Below are 21083 nucleotides of genomic sequence, written 5' to 3'. Positions count from 1 at the left end.
AGAAGGAAATACATTCCACAAATTAACTTTTAACAAGGCACACCTGTTAATTTAAATTCATTCCAGGTGACTACCTCATGAAGCTGGTTGAGAGAATGCCAAGTGTGTGCAAAGCTGTCATCAAGGCAAAGGGTGGCTACTTTGAAGAATCTCAAATCTCAAATATATTTTGATTTGTTTGACACTTTTTTGGTTACTACATGATTCCATATGTGTTATTTAATTGTTTTGACGTCTTCACTATTATTGTACAATGTAGAAAATAGTAAAAATACAGAAAAACCCTTGAATGAATAGTTGTGTCCAAACATTTGACTGGTGCTGTACATTGTACTGTATAACTACACACATTTAATCTCCTGGGATGTTGGATCCAAGTGAGACATTCGGGGAAAGGGCTGACCGAACGGCACCAGGCTTCTATTTAAGGCCGCAGGTTTGTTCGGTAAATGTTTGGTCGTGAATAATGTTATGTTCCCAAAGTTGAATGAATTATGAATTATCATGGCTTTCCTCCAGTTATTACATAGTCATTCTGTATATAATATTTTGCTACAATGTTTAAGATAAGGGCACCCCTGGTGAGCTATAGCTGCTGGTAGATGGGATATGGAAAGGAGACAATATCCTTGCTGGTGGACAACGATAGGGTTGTGTAAAGGTCAGGGGTCAGGGGTGAAGAGCAGATGACATGGTTCATGTCCTTTCTGAGCCGAGTGAAGCTCCACCCACGCTGCTGTTCTGGTGGCAGACCTACCTTTAGGTTCAAATAGAATTTGAAATATTTCACATACTTGAGCATTTGCATATTTGATCCTTACTGGAGTGCGCGCCAGATGGGCGGGGTTTACATTTTTTAGGACTATAGCATTGGTCCCATGGAGCCAGGTAAGCTGAATCAAGCACAGCTACAGTATTTGAAATATGTCAAATACAGTTTGAACCCAGGTCTGTGTGGAGGGCCCCTCCATCCTTCACTGGCCACCAAACCAGCGCTCAGGTCAAACATACTACGTAACCACTGGCAACATGAGAAATGACACGAGCAAAACAAAAATAGCTTGTAATAACATAGATCAGTCTGGTTCTTTCTTTTAACGATGAAAAACACAATTACAAAAAAAAAAAAAATGTTTTTACGGAACCACAAAACAAACTAAATGTGATGGAAACAGCTGCCATTATTGAATGAACCAACACAAGTCCCCACACTAGCCTCTAATGACCTCTCAGGATGACCTTTCAGGATTCTCACTGCTTGCTTGTAGGTCCAGCTAAGAAAATAACTGTTCTCCCCTAATGATAAGTTTCTTCTTGTCTCTTTTCCGTAGCTCTGAGTACCTTAGTAACCCACGGCGATGGGAAACATTGCTGGATCTGATTTGAGTTGGAAAGAGCAAGAAACCTCCATGTATGGGTGTCATACATGATCCAATGCTTTGTCTACATTCTGTATCTACACAAATGAAAGACTTTAAGGATATTAAGTATTACTGAGTAGTACCTCGTAGTATAATCGATTAAGTACTCAATCAACAACTCAAGGAATCAGACATCCAATATGTCCGTGTGATTTCTAATGATGGGAGATAGTTGGGGAATTTGGTGATGTGAATCGAGGCTCGAGCCCTGAGCAGTGATCATTCCTTGTGGTCACTAAGGCAACCTGGGAACTTGTTGGTATTGAATTATTCCTGTAATTTACAAAACAAAATAAAAACAAGACGAAAAACAAAACAACAACAACATTTCCAGCATCTCCCAGTCAGTCTCCATCTTGAAACACAATCACTAAGCAATAACAAAACTCCCAAACTCTCAAACACATTGAAAATACTGGAATTCAACAATGAATTAGAGCAATTTGAGGTCCATACATGACTTGTGCTTATTGTTTGAATTGATGGTCAAAATAAATCAACTTCAAAAACAATCAGAATCTCATAGACTCATTTTGATCATTGTGGGACAGACGGAACTCTGAGCACTGACTGGGGGATTCTGGGAAGTGTAGTCTGAATGCAGCTATTAAATGTGGAATTATTTGGAAGACTTGAGAAACATGGCCGCGTGATGGTGTGTTTGTCCGTTCCGGCTCCTGTGTACGTAGCAGCGTGAAGTTGGGGATGCAACTCGCGAGTCCTCACACGCCGGACTCCTCCTCGGATCCTGGAGGTAGAGAAAAAGACGACATGTTTATTTACCTCTCCAACGCACAGAGACATGACACACAGGATGTCAGGAAGAACGACACACATGGGGCTCTTCCTCAATTCCTCATCTTCTTTCCCAAAATGCAATTCATTCAACTTCCCTCCAATTAGGTTGATACGGAGGTGAGGAGATAGAATGCAAAAGAAGAACGGAAAGACAAGTTGAGCTTAAGACATAAAAACGATGACCTTAGAGAATACCATTCCTATGGGGAAAACGATGACCTTAGAGAATACCATTCCTATGGGGAAAACGATGACCTTAGAGAATACCATTCCTATGGGGAAAACGATGACCTTAGAGAATACCATTCCTATGGGGAAAACGATGACCTTAGAGAATACCATTCCTATGGGGAAAACGATGACCTTAGAGAATACCATTCCTATGAGGAAAACTATGAACAAGATGGCAGTTGTTCACATCATATGTAGCTATATAAAAAAAGTTTAAGGACTGGTTGAACACCCACCCTGATTGTTGTGTAATGTTTGGCAGTATAAACAAAAGTCTGTGTTGCGGTCGTCCGCTGGGCTGTGGGGACCGTGGTGGCGCCTGCTGGATGGGGGTGGGGTTACGTCCATAGGGAACCCCAGCAACTGGGGATCAGAGTGGGCCTGCTGCACCCGCTTCTGCCACACCACATGGTGGGGCCCTCCACAGCAGGGCCAGTCCTCTAGGCCCCCCAGGGGCCTCATTCCTCCAGAGTCCAGGATGAGGGGCACAGGCATGGAGAGCAGAGCGGGGGGCAGGTCGGGAGGGGGGCAGCAGTAACCCTGGTCATAGTGGATGTGGATGCTACAGTCGTCCTGCAGGTCCAGGTTCTGTTGGAAACGCACTGAGGGGCCGTCGAGCACACAGTCGCCCAGCCGGCCTGCCCTCAGGTGGGGGTACCCCCCGTGGCTGTGGTCCTGGTGACAGCAGGTGGGTGGGGGTGGTAAGGGGGCTGGGGTTACCAGGACTGGAGGGCGGCCTGAGGGGTGGCTGAGCTCATGGCCCTGACCCTCTGTCCCGTGGCCATGGGCCCCCCTACTGTCTGTGTGGTCTGCCTTAGGGCAGTGACAGGGGCTGTCTTTCAGAGGGCACACTGGGTAATCTTTGTCCAGAGCCGGGGGAGATCCTGACTCACGGCCAAAAGCAGTAGCCCCCAGCTCCTCGTCTGACCCCCTGCCTGGCCCCTGGCCCTGGGCGTGCTCCCTCTCCCCTTCCTCTCGGTAGTGGTGGTGACGGTGGCGGTGGTAGTGGACGTGGCTAAACACAGCCTGCTGCTGTTCCTCAGAGCACCCTCCTCTTCTTCCTCCTCCTCCTCGTCCTCTGTCTCTGTTCACCACTGAATCCAGGGACCTGGGTCTCTGGGCCCCTGCCTCCATGCTGTCCCTGCGGCCTGTCGGTCCCGGTCCCGGCCCGTAGTACACAAACGGATCATAGTCACTGCTCAGGGAGCTGCGGAACGTGGACCAGCTACCATACACACCCTGCAGGGACACGTCTGTACAGTTGAGGACCGAGTCACTGGAGGAGCCGTGACAGGGGCCAGAGCTGGAGTCACTGGCCGGCCCATCAGCCAGGTAGCCACTGTGCTCCGTCCGGTAGCTCCCCCCAGAGCAGCTGCCCCCCCCGTTCCCCCGGCTGTGGGCTCCCCCTGCGGAGGCGCGGGGAGCAGAGGAGGGGGCGTGGTGGAGCCTGGAACTGGAGGCGCTGCGCTGGGAAGGGCAGCCGGAGCTGTAGGCGTGGCAGGAGCGGCGGGGCCCGGGGCCGTAGTGGGTCTCCATAGGGTGGCCTGCTGTCTTGCATCTGCCCCCGGCTCTGTGGGGCCTTCCGGGGCCCTCTGAAGGGTGGAGGTATCCGCAACCAGGGCCCAGGGGCCGGCTAGGTAGGAAGCGGTGAGTCTGGGGGTCCAGAGGCGGGGAGCCGCTATAGTGGCCCAGGGAGGGATATGGACCAGAGGGACCGCGGGGGTAGTGAGGCCTCATGGAGAAGGGGATGGGGTGGGTGTGGAGGAAACCCTGGCTGTGCTCGGGGGTCTGCTGTAATCTGGTCCTCCGTGGCTGTCCAGACAGCTCTGAACCTGTGGAGCATTACAACACACAGTCAGACAGACAGGCAGACAGACAGACAGACAGACAGACAGACAGACAGACAGACAGACAGACAGACAGACAGACAGACAGACAGACAGACAGACAGACAGACAGACAGACAGACAGACAGACAGACAGACAGACAGACAGACAGACAGACAGACAGACAGACAGACAGACAGACAGACAGACAGACAGACAGACAGACAGACAGACAGACAGACAGACAGACAGACAGACAGACAGACAGACAGACAGACAGACAGACAGACAGACAGACAGACAGACAGACAGACAGACAGACAGACAGACAGACAGACAGACAGACAGACAGACAGACAGACAGACAGACAGACAGACAGACAGACAGACAGACAGACAGACAGACAGACAGACACGACATATTCTCCCGAGATGGCATAGCAGTTCAGACGTCTTTTGTCCTCGTCTTGTCGTGTCCTGTATATATATATATATTTACAACTTTTTTTCACATACATTTTTTTATTTTCCATCAACTCATATTCAAAACACTCTCCTGCAACCCGCCTCACCAATTTATATTTATAAATAAGTATTATTTACCTCAAATCTGCAATCCTCCAAGAAGCTAGCCAGAAGCTAGCCAGATGCTAGCCAGAAACTCCAAGAAGCTAGCCAGAAGCTAGCCAGGAGCTAGCTAGAAGCTAATCAGAAGCTAGTTCAGAAGCTAGTTAGCTTCTTTACTGGCAAATCGTTAGTATTCAGCTAACCACGGTTTGTGGTCATCAGCTATCCTTTAGCTTGAAAATCTATCGCCAGTTTTGTACGGCGCAGCGCGGCTCGGAACGGAACATACCGGACCAATTTTTCTCTCCATGTCCTTGGATTTCAACTGCTCTCTGGACATTCATTCCCGGATCTCACAGCTAGCCAGCTGCTATCCGTGTGTCTATCTGCTCTCGTCGATTCCGGAGCAAACATCAATTACTCCGGAGCTAGCCAGCTCCGTAAATCACTCCTGAGCTCCGTCAATCACTCCTGGGCTGCAGTCACCTATCCGGACCCGTTTTACAGCCTACGCGGAGCCCCACCGGGCCTTCACAACTGGACTGCCGACGTTGTCTACCCGAAGGAGATCCGGCTGGCTCCTCCGTCTCGACGTTACCTGAACGCCCATCTGCGGCCTGCTAACCGTTAGCTGTCTTACCGGCAGCTCTCAGAATAGACAATCGGACAATTTATTTATTTTTATTATTATTATTATGTTTATTCTTGGGCCTCTATAACTATATCTATTGTTTTTATTTTATTTTTGTTGTTGTGTGATTTGGACTAATTCCCTCTACCACACGGAACCCCACTAATCTACTGACGGAACGCAAGAGGTGGCTAACAACAGACCTCCATCCTATGCTAGCTTGCTACCGATGTCCTGGCTAGCTGTCTAAATCGCCGTGAACCCCAAAACAACCACTCCACTCTCTGGACTCTTTTGATCACTCGACTAAGGATGCCTCTCCTTAATGTCAATATGTCTTGTCCATTGCTGTTCTGGTTAGTGTTTATTGGCTTATTTCACTGTAGAGCCTCTAGTCCTGCTCACTATACATTATCCAATTTATTAGTTCCACCACCCACACATGCAATGACATCTCCTGGTTTCAATTATGTTTCTAGAGACAATATCTCTCTCTTCATCACTCATTACCTAGGTTTACCTCCACTGTATTCACATCCTACCATACATTTGTCTGTACATTATACCTTGATGCTATTTTATCGCCCCCAGAAACCTCCTTTTACTCTCTGTTCCAGACGTTATAGACGACCAATTCTTATTGCTTTTAGCCGTACCCTTATTCTTCTCCTCCTATGTTCCTCTGGCGATGTAGAGGTGAATCCAGGCCCTGCAATGCCTAGCTCCACTCCTATTCCCCAGGCGCTCTCTTTTGATGACTTCTGTAACCGTAATAGCCTTGGTTTCATGCATGTTAACATTAGAAGCCTCCTCCCTAAGTTTGTTCTATTCACTGCTTTAGCACACTCTACCAACCCGGATGTTCTAGCTGTGTCTGAATCCTGGCTTAGGAAGACCACCAAAAATTCTGAAAATTTAATTCCAAATTACAACATTTTCAGACAAGATAGAACTGCCAAAGGGGGCGGTGTTGCAATCTACTGCAAAGATAGCCTGCAGAGTTCTGTCCTACTATCCAGGTCTGTACCCAAACAATTTGAACTTCTACTTCTAAAAATCCACCTCTCTAAAAAGAAGTCTCTCACCGTTGCCGCCTGCTATAGACCACCCTCTGCCCCCAGCTGTGCTCTGGACACCATATGTGAACTGATTGCCCCGCCATCTATCTTCAGAGCTCGTGCTGCTAGGCGACCTAAACTGGAACATGCTTAACACCCCAGCCATCCTACAATCTAAACTTGATGCCCTCAATCTCACTCAAATTATCAATGAACCTACCAGGTACCCCCCCAAAGCCTTAAACACGGGCACCCTCATAGATATCATCCTAACCAACTTCCCCTCTAAATACACCTCTGCTGTCTTCAACCAAGATCTCAGCGATCACTGCCTCAATGCCTGCATCCGTAATGGGTCAGCGGTCAAACGACCTCCACTCATCACTGTAAAACGCTCCCTGAAACACTTCAGCGAGCAGGCCTTTCTAATCGACCTGGCCGGGGTATCCTGGAAGGATATTGATCTCATCCCGTCAGTAGAGGATGCCTGGATATTTTTTTTTAAATGCCTTCCTAACCATCTTAAATAAACATGCCCCATTCAAGAAATTTAGAACCAGGAACAGATATAGCCCTTGGTTCTCCCCAGACCTGACTGCCCTTAACCAACACAAAAACATCCTATGGCGTTCTGCATTAGCATCGAACAGCCCCCGTGATATGCAGCTATTCAGGGAAGCTAGAAACCGTTATACACAGGCAGTTAGAAAAGCCAAGGCTAGCTTTTTCAAGCAGAAATTTGCTTCCTGCAACACTAACTCAAAAAAGTTCTGGGACACTGTAAAGTCTATGGAGAATAAGAACACCTCCTCCCAGCTGCCCACTGCACTGAAGATAGGAAACACTGTCACCACTGATAAATCCACCATAATTGAGAATTTCAATAAGCATTTTTCTACGGCTGGCCATGCTTTCCACCTGGCTACTCCTACCTCGGTCAACAGCACTGCACCCCCAACAGCAACTCGCCCAAGCCTTCCCCATTTCTCCTTCTCCCAAATCCATTCTGCTGATGTTCTGAAAGAGCTGAAAAATCTGGACCCCTACAAATCAGCTGGGCTAGACAATCTGGACCCTTTCTTTCTAAAATTATCTGCCGAAATTGTTGCCACCCCTATTACTAGCCTGTTCAACCTCTCTTTCGTGTCGTCTGAGATTCCCAAAGATTGGAAAGCAGCTGCGGTCATCCCCCTCTTCAAAGGGGGGGACACTCTTGACCCAAACTGCTACAGACCTATATCTATCCTACCATGCCTTTCTAAGGTCTTCGAAAGCCAAGTCAACAAACAGATTACCGACCATTTCGAATCTAACCATACCTTCTCTGCTATGCAATCTGGTTTCAGAGCTGGTCATGGGTGCACCTCAGCCACGCTCAAGGTCCTAAACGATATCTTAACCGCCATCGATAAGAAACATTACTGTGCAGCCGTATTCATTGATCTGGCCAAGGATTTCGATTCTGTCAACCACCACATCCTCATCGGCAGACTTGACAGCCTTGGTTTCTCAAATGATTGCCTCGCCTAGTTCACCAACTACTTCTCTGATAGAGTTCAGTGTGTCAAATCGGAGGGTCTGCTGTCCGGACCTCTGGCATTCTCTATGGGGGTGCCACAGGGTTCAATTCTTGGACCGACTCTCTTCTCTGTATACATCAATGAGGTCGCTCTTGCTGCTGGTGAGTCCCTGATCCACCTCTACGCAGACGACACCATTCTGTATACTTCCGGCCCTTCTTTGGACACTGTGTTAACAACCCTCCAGGCAAGCTTCAATGCCATACAACTCTCCTTCCATGGCCTCCAATTGCTCTTAAATACAAGTAAAACTAAATCCATGCTCTTCAACCGATCGCTACCTGCACCTACCCGCCTGTCCAACATCACTACTCTGGACGGCTCTGACTTAGAATACGTGGACAACTACAAATACTTAGGTGTCTGGTTAGACTGTAAACTCTCCTTCCAGACCCATATCAAACATCTCCAATCCAAAGTTAAATCTAGAATTGGCTTCCTATTTCACAACAAAGCATCCTTCACTCATGCTGCCAAACATACCCTTGTAAAACTGACCATCCTACCAATCCTCGACTTTGGCGATGTCATTTACAAAATAGCCTCCAATACCCTACTCAACAAATTGGATGCAGTCTATCACAGTGCAATCCGTTTTGTCACCAAAGCCCCATATACTACCCACCATTGCGACCTGTACGCTCTCGTTGGCTGGCCCTCGCTTCATACTCGTCGCCAAACCCACTGGCTCCATGTCATCTACAAGACCCTGCTAGGTAAAGTCCCCCTTATCTCAGCTCGCTGGTCACCATAGCATCTCCCACCTGTAGCACACGCTCCAGCAGGTATATCTCTCTGGTCACCCCCAAAACCAATTCTTTCTTTGGCCGCCTCTCCTTCCAGTTCTCTGCTGCCAGTGACTGGAACGAACTGCAAAAATCTCTGAAACTGGAAACACTTATCTCCCTCACTAGCTTTAAGCACCAACTGTCAGAGCATCTTACAGATTACTGCACCTGTACATAGCCCACCTATAATTTAGCCCAAACAACTACCTCTTTCCCAACTGTATTTAATTAATTTATTTATTTTGCTCCTTTGCACCCCATTATTTTTATTTCTACTTTGCACATTCTTCCATTGCAAAACTACCATTCCAGTGTTTTACTTGCTATATTGTATTTACTTTGCCACCATGGCCTTTTTTGCCTTTACCTCCCTTCTCACCTCATTTGCTCACATTGTATATAGACTTGTTTATACTGTATTATTGACTGTATGTTTGTTTTACTCCATGTGTAACTCTCTGTCGAACTGCTTTGCTTTATCTTGGCCAGGTCGCAATTGTAAATGAGAACTTGTTCTCAACTTGCCTACCTGGTTAAATAAAGGTGAAATAAAAATAAAATAAAAAACACAGTCAGTCAGTCAGTCAGTCAGTCAGTCAGTCAGTCAGTCAGTCAGACAGACAGACAGACAGACAGACAGACAGACAGACAGACAGACAGACAGACAGACAGACAGACAGACAGACAGACAGACAGACAGACAGACAGACAGACAGACAGACAGACAGACAGACAGACAGACAGACAGACAGACAGACAGACAGACAGACAGACAGACAGACAGACAGACAGACAGACAGACACAGAGCTCCCCTATTTTATTTATTTTCTATTGAACCTTTATTAAACCAGGAAGGGCTCATTGAGATTTAAAATCTATTTTTCAAGAGCGTCCTGGCCAAGATAGGCAGCACCAAGTCATTACAAACATCACATACAAACAACATGGAAAAACTACATGGAAAAACTACAAGTAATCTAGTAAAAACCATTGACCAAAAACCCTCGTGGCTATGTCATGTCCTTACCCATGATGTTGACCACAAACCCTCGTGGCTATGTCATGTCCTTACCCATGATGTTGACCACAAACCCTCGTGGCTATGTCATGTCCTTACCCATGATGTTGACCACAAATCCTCGTGGCTATGTCATGTCCTTACCCATGATGTTGACCACAAACCCTCGTGGCTATGTCATGTCCTTACCCATGATGTTGACCACAAACCCTCGTGGCTATGTCATGTCCTTACCCATGATGTTGACCACAAACCCTATGTCATGTCCTTACCCATGATGTTGACCACAAACCCTCGTGGCTATGTCATGTCCTTACCCATGATGTTGACCACAAACCCTCGTGGCTATGTCATGTCCTTACCCATGATGTTGACCACAAACCCTCGTGGCTATGTCATGTCCTTACCCATGATGTTGACCACAAACCCTCGTGGCTATGTCATGTCCTTACCCATGATGTTGACCACAAACCCTCGTGGCTATGTCATGTCCTTACCCATGATGTTGACCACAAACCCTCGTGGCTATGTCATGTCCTTACCCATGATGTTGACCACAAACCCTCGTGGCTATGTCATGTCCTTACCCATGATGTTGACCACAAACCCTCGTGGCTATGTCATGTCCTTACCCATGATGTTGACCACAAACCCTCGTGGCTATGTCATGTCCTTACCCATGATGTTGACCACAAACCCTCGTGGCTATGTCATGTCCTTACCCATGATGTTGACCACAAACCCTCGTTGACCACAAACCCTCGTGGCTATGTCATGTCCTTACCCATGATGTTGACCACAAACCCTCGTGGCTATGTCATGTCCTTACCCATGATGTTGTGCATGCAGAGGGGACAGGTTCGGTGCTGCAGTAGCCAGGGGTCCACACACTCCTTATGGAACTCATGAGCACACGAGATGATCCTCAAGTCCTGTCCCTCCAGGAACTCATCCAGACAGATGGCACAGACGGGGCTGGAGTTCGAGCTGCTATTAGACCCCCAGCCCCCACGGTGGCGCTGTGAGCCCCCGCAGCCCTGAGAGCTGTACATCCGCGTCTCCAGACGACTGATGGCTCGCATCGTCTGCTGGTGGACTGAGTCCTGTGGTCGTAGAGGAACAAGCCGTGTGGGATGGAGGTTAGAGAAACGTAACCTCAGAATGGACTGAGACTGGGTCAAAGTTCAAATTCCAGGGAGATATTCTGGTGAATGTTTCAGTTGTATATACAGTGGCCACTATCCTTAGTGTTTGGTCTACAGTTTGAGGACTTACGCTAAACCACTTTTAAGATGGCTGTATTATGCAGAGATAAAGACAATCCACTTTTAAGATGGCTGTATTCTGCAGAGATAAAGACAATCCACTTTTAAGATGGCTGTATTCTGCAGAGATAAAGACCTTGGTATTGATAGATAAAGACAGATACATTGAGACTGGTGTTGTTGACTGACTCACCCAGGTTCTGCTGGATTTGCATCGATACCGGAAAGCAAAGATCGAAACGATGGCCAGAATAGCAAGGACAATAGTGAGCAGGACAACAACATCATAGTGGGCCTGGAAAGAGAGGAGAGAGAGACAGAGAGAGGAGAGAGAGAGAGAGACAGAGAGAGAGAGAGAGAGAGAGAGAGAGAGAGGAGAGAGACAGAGAGAGACAGGAGAGAGACAGAGAGAGAGAGAGAGAGAGAGAGAGAGAGAGAGAGAGAGAGAGAGAGAGAGAGAGAGAGAGAGAGAGAGAGAGAGAGAGAGAGAGAGAGAGAGAGAATCAAATGTATTTATATAGCCATTTACATCAGCTGATATCTCAAAGTGCTGTACAGAAACCCAGCCTAAAACCCCAAACAGCAAGCAATGCAGGTGTAGAAGCACGGTGGCTAGGAAAAACTCCCTAGAAAGTCAGGAACCTAGGAAGAGAGGAACCAGGCTCTGAGGGGTGGCCAGTCCTCTTCTGGCTGTGCCGGGTGGAGATTATAACAGAACATGAACAAGATGTTCAAATGTTCATAAATGACCAGCTGGGTCAAATAATAATAATCACAGTGGTTGTAGAGGGTGCAACAGGTCAGCACCTCCTGAGTAAATGTCAGAGAGAGAGAGAGAGAGAGAGAGAGAGAGAGAGAGAGAGAGAGAGAGAGAGAGAGAGAGAGAGAGAGAGAGAGAGAGAGAGAGAGAGAGAGAGAGAGAGAGAGAGAGAGAGAGAGAGAGAGAGAGAGAGAGAGAGAGAGAGAGAGAGAGAGAGAGAGAGAGAGAGAGAGAGAGAGAGAGAGAGAGAGAGAAAGAGAGAGAGAGAGAGAGAGAGAGAGAGACAGAGACAGAGAGAGAGAGAGAGACAGAGAGAGAGATCAAGAGAGAGAGAAAGAAGGAGATCTCTATAAGTCTGGAACAGTAATGGTACAGGCCAACCCCAAACAGAGTACTACTCCCTCATTGAAATGAAGGATACATTTACCAAGCTGGAGGTAAGGCAGGTGGAGCTGGAACAGCAGGTGTTTGCACTCCAGTCAGCACAGACCCAGACAACAGTCCAGCACAACATCACCCTCTTAACCAGACACAGACAACAGTCCAGCACAACATCACCCTCTTAACCAGACCCAGACAACAGTCCAGCACAACATCACCCTCTTAACCAGACCCAGACAACAGTCCAGCACAACATCACCCTCTTAACCAGACCCAGACAACAGTCCAGCACAACATCACCCTCTTAACCAGACCCAGACAACAGTCCAGCACAACATCACCCTGTTAACCAGACCCAGACAACAGTCCAGCACAACATCACCCTGTTAACCAGACCCAGACAACAGTCCAGCACAACATCACCCTCTTAACCAGACCCAGACAACAGTCCAGCACAACATCACCCTGTTAACCAGACCCAGACAACAGTCCAGCACAACATCACCCTGTTAACCAGACCCAGACAACAGTCCAGCACAACATCACCCTGTTAACCAGACCCAGACAACAGTCCAGCACAACATCACCCTGTTAACCAGACCCAGACAACAGTCCAGCACAACATCACCCTGTTAACCAGACCCAGACAACAGTCCAGCACAACATCACCCTCTTAACCAGACCCAGACAACAGTCCAGCACAACAACACCCTCTTAACCAGACCCAGACAACAGTCCAGCACAACATCACCCTCTTAACCAGACCAGGAGAGCTGGAGGTGGAGAGAGACACATCTGCACTCTGGACTGTGGTGAGACAACATCAACAATAAAAAAAAAGCAAGAGCAGGAGAAGAACAGAGGACTAGAGGAGAGGATCAGACTGCTGGAGGAGAGGGTGAGGAGGATGGAGGAGAGGGTGAGGGGGATGGAGGAGAGGGTGAGGGGGATGGAGGAGAGGGTGAGGGGGATGGAGGAGAGGGTGAGGGGGATGGAGGAGAGGGTGAGGGGGATGGAGGAGAGGGTGAGGAGGATGGGGGAGAGGGTGAGGAGGATGGAGGAGAGGGTGAGGGGGATGGAGGAGAGGGTGAGGGGGATGGAGGAGAGGGTGAGGGGGATGGAGGAGAGGGTGAGGGGATGGAGGAGAGGATCAGACTGCTGGAGGAGAGGGTGAGGAGGATGGAGGAGAGGGTGAGGGGGATGGAGGAGAGGGTGAGGGGATGGAGGAGAGGGTGAGGGGGATGGAGGAGAGGGTGAGGGGATGGAGGAGAGGATCAGACTGCTGGAGGAGAGGGTGAGGAGGATGGAGGAGAGGGTGAGGGGGATGGAGGAGAGGATCAGACTGCTGGAGGAGAGGGTGAGGAGGATGGAGGAGAAGTTGAGGGGGATGGTGTGTGACAGAGAACAACCCACTAGAGAGGTGGCCACCCCCACAGAGATGCCAGCAGAACAGATATATGAAGAACCCCAAGCCCAGCGGCTCTCACCCCCTCTGAGCACCCCCTGTCAGCCACCCTGATAGCCCTTCTGACAACACCCCCCCCCCCCACACACACACACCCACACACCCACTGAGGACAAACTCAAGACACAGATTGTACTCCTTATGGACTCATATTATAAATATATACAGGAAAATCAACTTTTTCCCAAACACAGTGTGTCTAAACTCTGGTGTCCAAACACCCAGCGCGCCCTAGACCTTCTGTCTGAGGACCAACTAGGTTCAGCCAGCGCGCCCTAGACCTTCTGTCTGAGGACCAACTAGGGTCACCCAGCGCACCCTAGACCTTCTGTCTGAGGACCAACTAGGTTCAGCCAGCCACATAATAATACACACAGGCACAAACGACCTGAGAGCACAGCAGGAAAGGGAGTGATTGAAAAGTCTTCTTCTACTTTCCCCAATGCAAATCAAATCAAATGTATTTATAAAGCCCTTCGTACATCAGCTGATATCTCAAAGTGCTGTACAGAAACCCAGCTTAAAACCCCAAACAGCAAGCAATGCAGGTGTAGATGCACAAGTGGTTATCTCCACCCTGCTACCACAAAAAATACTTCCACCCTGTCACCATACAGCCAGTAAACGCAAGTATTTCCCGTGACTCTGCCTCAAAACCTAATGTTTACCTGGCCCACCCCTCCACCCCTCCACCCCTCCACCCTGGACTTCAGCCCTTATGACCAGGTCCACCTATACAAGGCAGCAGTGCCCACCTTCGCCCGGACTCTAAAGGACATCGCTCTCAAACGCAGCCCCAACACTTCACACAGGAGCAACAAATCAATAGACACCCCGCACAGACCAGCGAGACTCTCCCAGAACAGCGAGACCCCCCCTGGACCTACACGTAGAGGACCCACGCTGAGAGGACCTACATCCAGACCACAGCACCACCAGCCACATACACACCCCCACCCCAACTAATCAACACCCCCCCAAGTCAACCATGCCCACACACCATTTAGGCCCCCTCAGATCAGAACTATGCCCCTCCTGCCCACCCCATGCACCCCACCCCTGCAAAGAGGGCCTCAACAGTCACACATACGCCCAGGTCGTGAGCAGGCAAGTCCAAGCCAATGGCATGTACCAGATGCTCAGCAGGCTCTGCTCACACTTACTGGTCTGAGGCCAAACCACACGACCAACAACATTGGACACTTTATGGACCACAAAGCCTTCACTTCTCATCCTGGAATATCCAAGGCCTGAGGTCATCTGCCTTTGACCTAAAGAGCAGGAACCTGGACTTCACCAAATAAATCAGAAATACAGACATTATCATCCTACAAGAACCATGGTATAGAGGAGACGGACCCACTGGTTGCCCTCTAGGTTACAGAGAGCTGGTAGTCCCATCCACCAAACTACCAGGTGTGAAACAGGGAAGTGACCCAGGGGGTATGCTAATTTGGTATAGAGCAGACCTAACTCACTCCATTAAATTCATCAAAACAGGAACATTTTACATTTAGTGTTCTGGGAAGTTCTGTAAAGTCCATGGAGAATAAGAGCACCTCCTCCCAGCTGCCCATTTAGGCTAGGAAACACGGTTACCACCGAAAAATCCATGATAATTGAGAATTTCAATAAGCATTTTTCTACGGCTGGCTATGCTTTCCACCTGGCTAACCCAACCCCCACAGCAACTTGCCCCAGCCTCCCCAAATTTCTCCTTCACCCAAATCCAGATAGCTGATGTTCTGAAAGAGCTGCAAAATCTTGACCCTACAAATCAGCTGGGCTAGACAATCTGGACCCTCTCTTTCTAAAATGATCCGCTGCAATTGTTGCAACCCCCTATTTACTAGCCTGTTCAACCTCTCTTTCGTATCGTCTGAGATCCCCAAAGATTGGAAAGCTGTCTCCCCCTCTTCAAAGGGGGAGACACTAGACCCAAACTGTTACAGACCTATATCTATCCTACCCTGCCTTTCTAAGGTCGTCAAAAGCCAAGTGAACAAACAGATCACCGACCATTCCGAATCCCACCACACCTTCTCCGCTATGCAATCTAGTTTATGAGCTGGTCATGGATGTACCTCAGCCACGCTCAAGGTCCTAAACGACATCATAACCCCCATCGATAAGAGACATTACTGTGCAGCCGTATTCATAGACCTGGCCAAGGCTTTCGACTCTATCGATCACCACATTCTTATCGGCAAACTCAACAGCAATGGTTTCTCAAATGACTGCCTTGCCTGGTTCACCAACTACTTCAGCCTGGTTCACCAACTACTTCTCAGACAGAGTCCAGTGTGTCAAATCGGAGGACATGTCCGGACCTCTGGCAGTCTCTATGGGGGTGCCACAGGGTTCAATTCTCGGGCCGACTCTTTTCTCTGTATACATCAATGATGTATCTCTTGCTGCTGGTGATTCTCTGATCCACCTCTACGCAGATGACACCATTCTGTATACTTCTGGCCCTTCTTTGTACACTGTGTTAATTAACCTCCAGTCGAGCTTCAATGCAATACAACTTTCCTTCCGTGGCCTCCAACTGCTCTTAAATGCAAGTGAAACTAAATCCATGCTCTTCAACCAATCGCTGCCCGCACGTGCCCGCCCATCCAGCATCACTACTCTGGACGGTTCTGACTTAGAAAATGCAAAACAACAAACGGAACGTGAAACCTATTACAGCCTATCTGGTGAAACTACACAGAGACAGGAACAATCACCCACGAAATACAAAGCGAAACTCAGGCTACCTAAATACGGTTCCCAATCAGAGACAACGAGAATCACCTGACTCTGATTGAGAACCGCCTCAGGCAGCCAAGCCTATGCAACACCCCTACTCAGCCGTAATCCCAATAATTACAAAAACCCCAATACGAACCCCAACATATGTCACACCCTGGCCTGACCAAACATATAACGAAAACACAAAATACAATGACCAAGGCGTGACAAAAGCCTCCTTCCCTCATGCTGCCAAACATACCCTCGTAAAACTGACTATCCTACCGATCCTTGACTTCGGCGATGTCAAAATAGCCTCCAACACTCTACTCAGCACTATCACAGTGCCATCCATTTTGTCACCAAGCCCTATATATTCCCCACCACTGCGACCTGTATGCTCTCGTTGGCTGGCCCTCGCTTCATATTTCGTCACCAAACCCACTGGCTCCAGGTCATCTATAAGTCTTTACTAGGTAAAGCACCGCCTTATCTCAGCTCACTGGTCACCATAACAACACCCACCCGTAGCACGCGCTCCAGCAGGTATATCTCACTGGTCACCATAGCAACACCCACCCGTAGTATGCGCTCCAGCAGGTATATTTCACTGGTCACCATAGCAACACCCACCCGTAGCACGCGCTCCAGCAGGTATATTTCACTGGTCACCATAGCAACACCCACCCGTAGCACGCGCTCCAGCAGGTATATTTCACTGGTCACCATAGCAACACCCACTCGTAGCACGCGCTCCAGCAGGTATATTTCACTGGTCACCATAGCAACACCCACCCGTAGCACGCGCTCCAGCAGGTATATCTCACTGGTCACCATAGCAACACCCACTCGTAGCACGCGCTCCAGCAGGTATATTTCACTGGTCACCGTAGCAACACCCACCCGTAGCACGCGCTCCAGCAGGTATATCTCACTGGTCACCATAGCAACACCCACCCGTAGCACGCGCTCCAGCAGGTATATCTCACTGGTCACCATAGCAACACCCACCCGTAGCACGCGCTCCAGCAGGTATATTTCACTGGTCACCATAGCAACACCCACTCGTAGCACGCGCTCCAGCAGGTATATTTCACTGGTCACCATAGCAACACCCACCCGTAGCACGCGCTCCAGCAGGTATATCTCACTGGTCACCATAGCAACACCCACTCGTAGCACGCGCTCCAGCAGGTATATTTCACTGGTCACCGTAGCAACACCCACCCGTAGTACGCGCTCCAGCAGGTATATCTCACTGGTCACCATAGCAACACCCACCCGTAGCACGCGCTCCAGCAGGTATATCTCACTGGTCACCATAGCAACACCCACCCGTAGCACGCGCTCCAGCAGGTATATTTCACTGGTCACCCCCAAAGCCAATTCCTCCTTTTGGCCGCCTTTCCTTCCCGTTCTCTGCTGCCAATGACTGGAACGAATTGCAAAAATCATTGAAAGTGGAGACTCATATCTCCCTCACCAGCTTTAAGCTCTAGCTGTCACAGCAGCTCACAGATCATTGCACCTGTACACAGCCCATCTGTAAACAGCCCATCTGTAAACAGCCCATCCAACTACCTCATCCCCATACTGTTATTTATTTGCTCCTTTGCACCCCAGTATCTCTAGTTGCACATTCATCTATCACTCCAGTGTTTAATGACTAAATTGTCATTATTTCGCCCATCTCCTACCTATTTATTGCTTTACCTCCTTACTACATTTTGCACACACTGTGTGTAGATTTTTCTATTGTGTTATTGACTGTACATTTGTTTATTCCATGTGTAACTCTGTGTTGTTGTTTGTGTTGCACTACTTTGATTTATCTTGGCCAGGTCGCAGTTGTAAATGAGAACTTGTTCTCAACTGGCCTACCTGGTTAAATAAAGGTGAATAAAAAAATAAAAAAATAACTACTACCTCCAACAGCCTATCCTCTGTTTACCTCCCGTTGCCGGGGTCCTGTTACCATGGTTCTCAGGGGGAGGGGCCAATGTCAAACTAGTAGAGGAATAGGGCTTTTACTATAGATGTATACTTCATAGTATAGAATGGGAGAATGTAACTAACAAGCTCTTGATATGCTATTCCCCATGTATGTATGTCCCTACCCATTTGGGGTCCTCCCTCTTGATGTCGATGCGGACGCTGGCCTCCTCGTTCCTGTTGACCAGTTCCATCAGCGTCTCAGCATCCTCAGCCTGCATCAGCACCACCGGACGCAGCAGGGAATCTGAATCATGCAGCTACACGTGTGTGTGTGCATGTAGGGGTGTGTGTGTGTGTGTGTGCATGTAGGGGTGTGTGTGTGCATGTAGGTGTGTGTGTGTGTGTGTGTGTGCATGTAGGGGTGTGTGTGTGTGTGAGTGTAGGGGTGTGTGTGTGTGCATGTAGGGGTGTGTGTGTGTGTGTGAGTGAGTGTAGGGGTGTGTGTGTGTGTGTGTGTGTGTGTGTGTGTGTGTGTGTGTGTGTGTGTGTGTGTGTGTGTGTGTGTGTGTGTGTGTGTGTGTGTGTGTGTGTGTGCGTGTAGGGGTGTGTGCGTGTAGGGGTGTGTGTGTGTGTGTGTGTGTGTGTGTGTGTGTGTGTGTGTGTGTGTGTGTGTGTGTGTGTGTGTGTGTGTGTGTGTGTGTGTGTGTGTGTGTGTGTGTGTAGGTGTGTGTGTAGGTGTGTGTAGGTGTGTGTAGGTGTGTGTGTGTGTTGGAGGAATACACACAAGAAGGGGAAGACACAGAATGTTTTTTTCAGCTCAGTCTATGCAACATTACTGTCCTCTGCTCTCGCGGATGGGGCTCCTCACCTGGAACTTAGCGTTGACATCATCGGTGACATCAAAGATGACAGCCTGAGCCCCTCGCTCCAGCGCCAGGCGTGCCTGAGAGAGAGAGAGAGAGAGAGAGAGAGAGAGAGAGAGAGAGAGAGAGAGAGAGAGAGAGAGAGAGAGAGAGAGAGAGAGAGAGAGAGAGAGAGAGTTCCAAGTTGAGCAGCAGCTGCTGAAAAAATGAGGTCCTACAAATATTGAAATTGGAAAAAACAAAGGAAAACTGCAAGAATGAATGGGAGACAAAACAAGCAACAAATGAAGAAGAAAAAGTAACTATTTTTATAAAATTGTGCCAGCTGGACTGTTTACCAGTTGTAGGGACTCTTCAAAAAGAAACTAGCTAGCGAACTAATAAATAGATAGTTAACAACACAATAGAAAGACAACAGAAGTACAAAAGGACAACATCTGGATCCCTACATACAGTGCAAGTTCTCCCAATTAAAAAATGAGAGAGGCCTGTAATTTTCATCATAGGTACACTTCAACTATGACAGACAAAATGAGAAGAAAAAAAACTGAAAATCACATTGTAGGATTTTTAATGAATTTATTTGCAAATTATGGTGGAAAATAAGTATTTGGTCACCTACAAACAAGCAAGATTTCTGGCTCTCTCAGACCTGTAACTTCTGAGTCTGCAATAGGTAAGTAGCTTGGTTTGAAGAAATCAACTGTGGGAGCAATTATTAGGAAATGGAAATATACAAGACCACTGATAATCTCCCTCGATCTGGGGCTCCACGCAAGATCTCACCCCGTGGGGTCAAAATGATCACAAGAACGGTGAGCAAAAATCCCAGAACCACACGGGGGAACCTAGTGAATGACCTGCAGAGAGCTGGGACCAAAGTAACAAAGCCTACCATCAGTAAGACACTACGCCGCCAGGGACTCAAATCCTGCAGTGCCAGACGTGTCCCCCTGCTTAAGCCAGTACATGTCCCGTCTGAAGTTTGCTAGAGAGCATTTGGATGATCCAGAAGAAGATTGGGAGAATGTCATATGGTCAGATGAAACCAAAATATAACTTTTTGGTAAAAACTCAACTCGTCGTGTTTGGAGGACAAAGAATGATGAGTTGCATCCAAAGAACACCATACCTACTGTGAAGCATGGGGGTGGAAACATCATGCTGTGGGGCTGTTTTTCTGCAAAGGGACCAGGACGACTGATCCGTGTAAAGGAAAGAATGAATGGGGCCATGAGTCGTGAGATTTCGAATGAAAACCTTCCATCAGCAAGGGCATTGAAGATGAAACGTGGCTGGGTCTTTCAGCATGACAATGATCCCAAACACACCGCCCGGGCAACGAAGGAGTGGCTTCGTAAGAAGCATTTCAAGGTCCTGGAGTGGCCTAGCCAGTCTCCAGATCTCAACCCCATAGAACATTTTTGGAGGGAGTTGAAAGTCGGTGTTTCCCAGCAACAGCTCCAAAACATCACTGCTCTAGAGGAGATCTGCATGGAGGAATGGGCCAAAATAACAGCAACAGTGTGTGAAAATCTTGTGAAGACTTACAGAAAACATTTGACCTCTCCCAGTCTGTTCCAGCCCAGGTCAGAATACCAGCCCCCCAGTCTGCTCCAGCCCAGGTCAACCTACCAGCCTCCCAGTCTGCTCCAGCCCAGGTCAACCGACAAGCCTCCCAGTCTGTTCCAGCCCAGGCCAACCTACAAGCCTCCAAGTCTGCTCCAGCCCAGGTCAACCAACCTGCCTCCCAGTCTGTTC

General features: G+C 48.4%; 1 protein-coding gene across 1 annotated transcript in view; it reads right to left on the bottom strand.

Moving 5' to 3' along the window:
• Positions 1-222: 222 nt before the first annotated feature.
• LOC124014849 (E3 ubiquitin-protein ligase RNF43-like) overlaps positions 223-21083 on the bottom strand; it is a 252329-nt gene continuing 231468 nt past the window's right edge. Inside the window, exons 4-9 of the mRNA XM_046329869.1 lie at positions 19328-19402; positions 18642-18776; positions 11379-11480; positions 10750-11023; positions 2687-4282; positions 223-2169 (exon numbers count right to left, since the gene is read on the bottom strand). Coding sequence (XP_046185825.1) covers positions 2144-2169; positions 2687-4282; positions 10750-11023; positions 11379-11480; positions 18642-18776; positions 19328-19402 — 2208 coding nt within the window. The 3' untranslated portion in view covers positions 223-2143. The remainder of the gene's footprint in view (positions 2170-2686; positions 4283-10749; positions 11024-11378; positions 11481-18641; positions 18777-19327; positions 19403-21083) is intronic.

The sequence above is a fragment of the Oncorhynchus gorbuscha genome, linkage group LG02, assembly GCF_021184085.1.
Source record: "Oncorhynchus gorbuscha isolate QuinsamMale2020 ecotype Even-year linkage group LG02, OgorEven_v1.0, whole genome shotgun sequence".
Lineage (NCBI taxonomy): Eukaryota > Metazoa > Chordata > Actinopteri > Salmoniformes > Salmonidae > Oncorhynchus > Oncorhynchus gorbuscha.
This window is presented reverse-complemented; position numbering and strand designations above follow the sequence as displayed.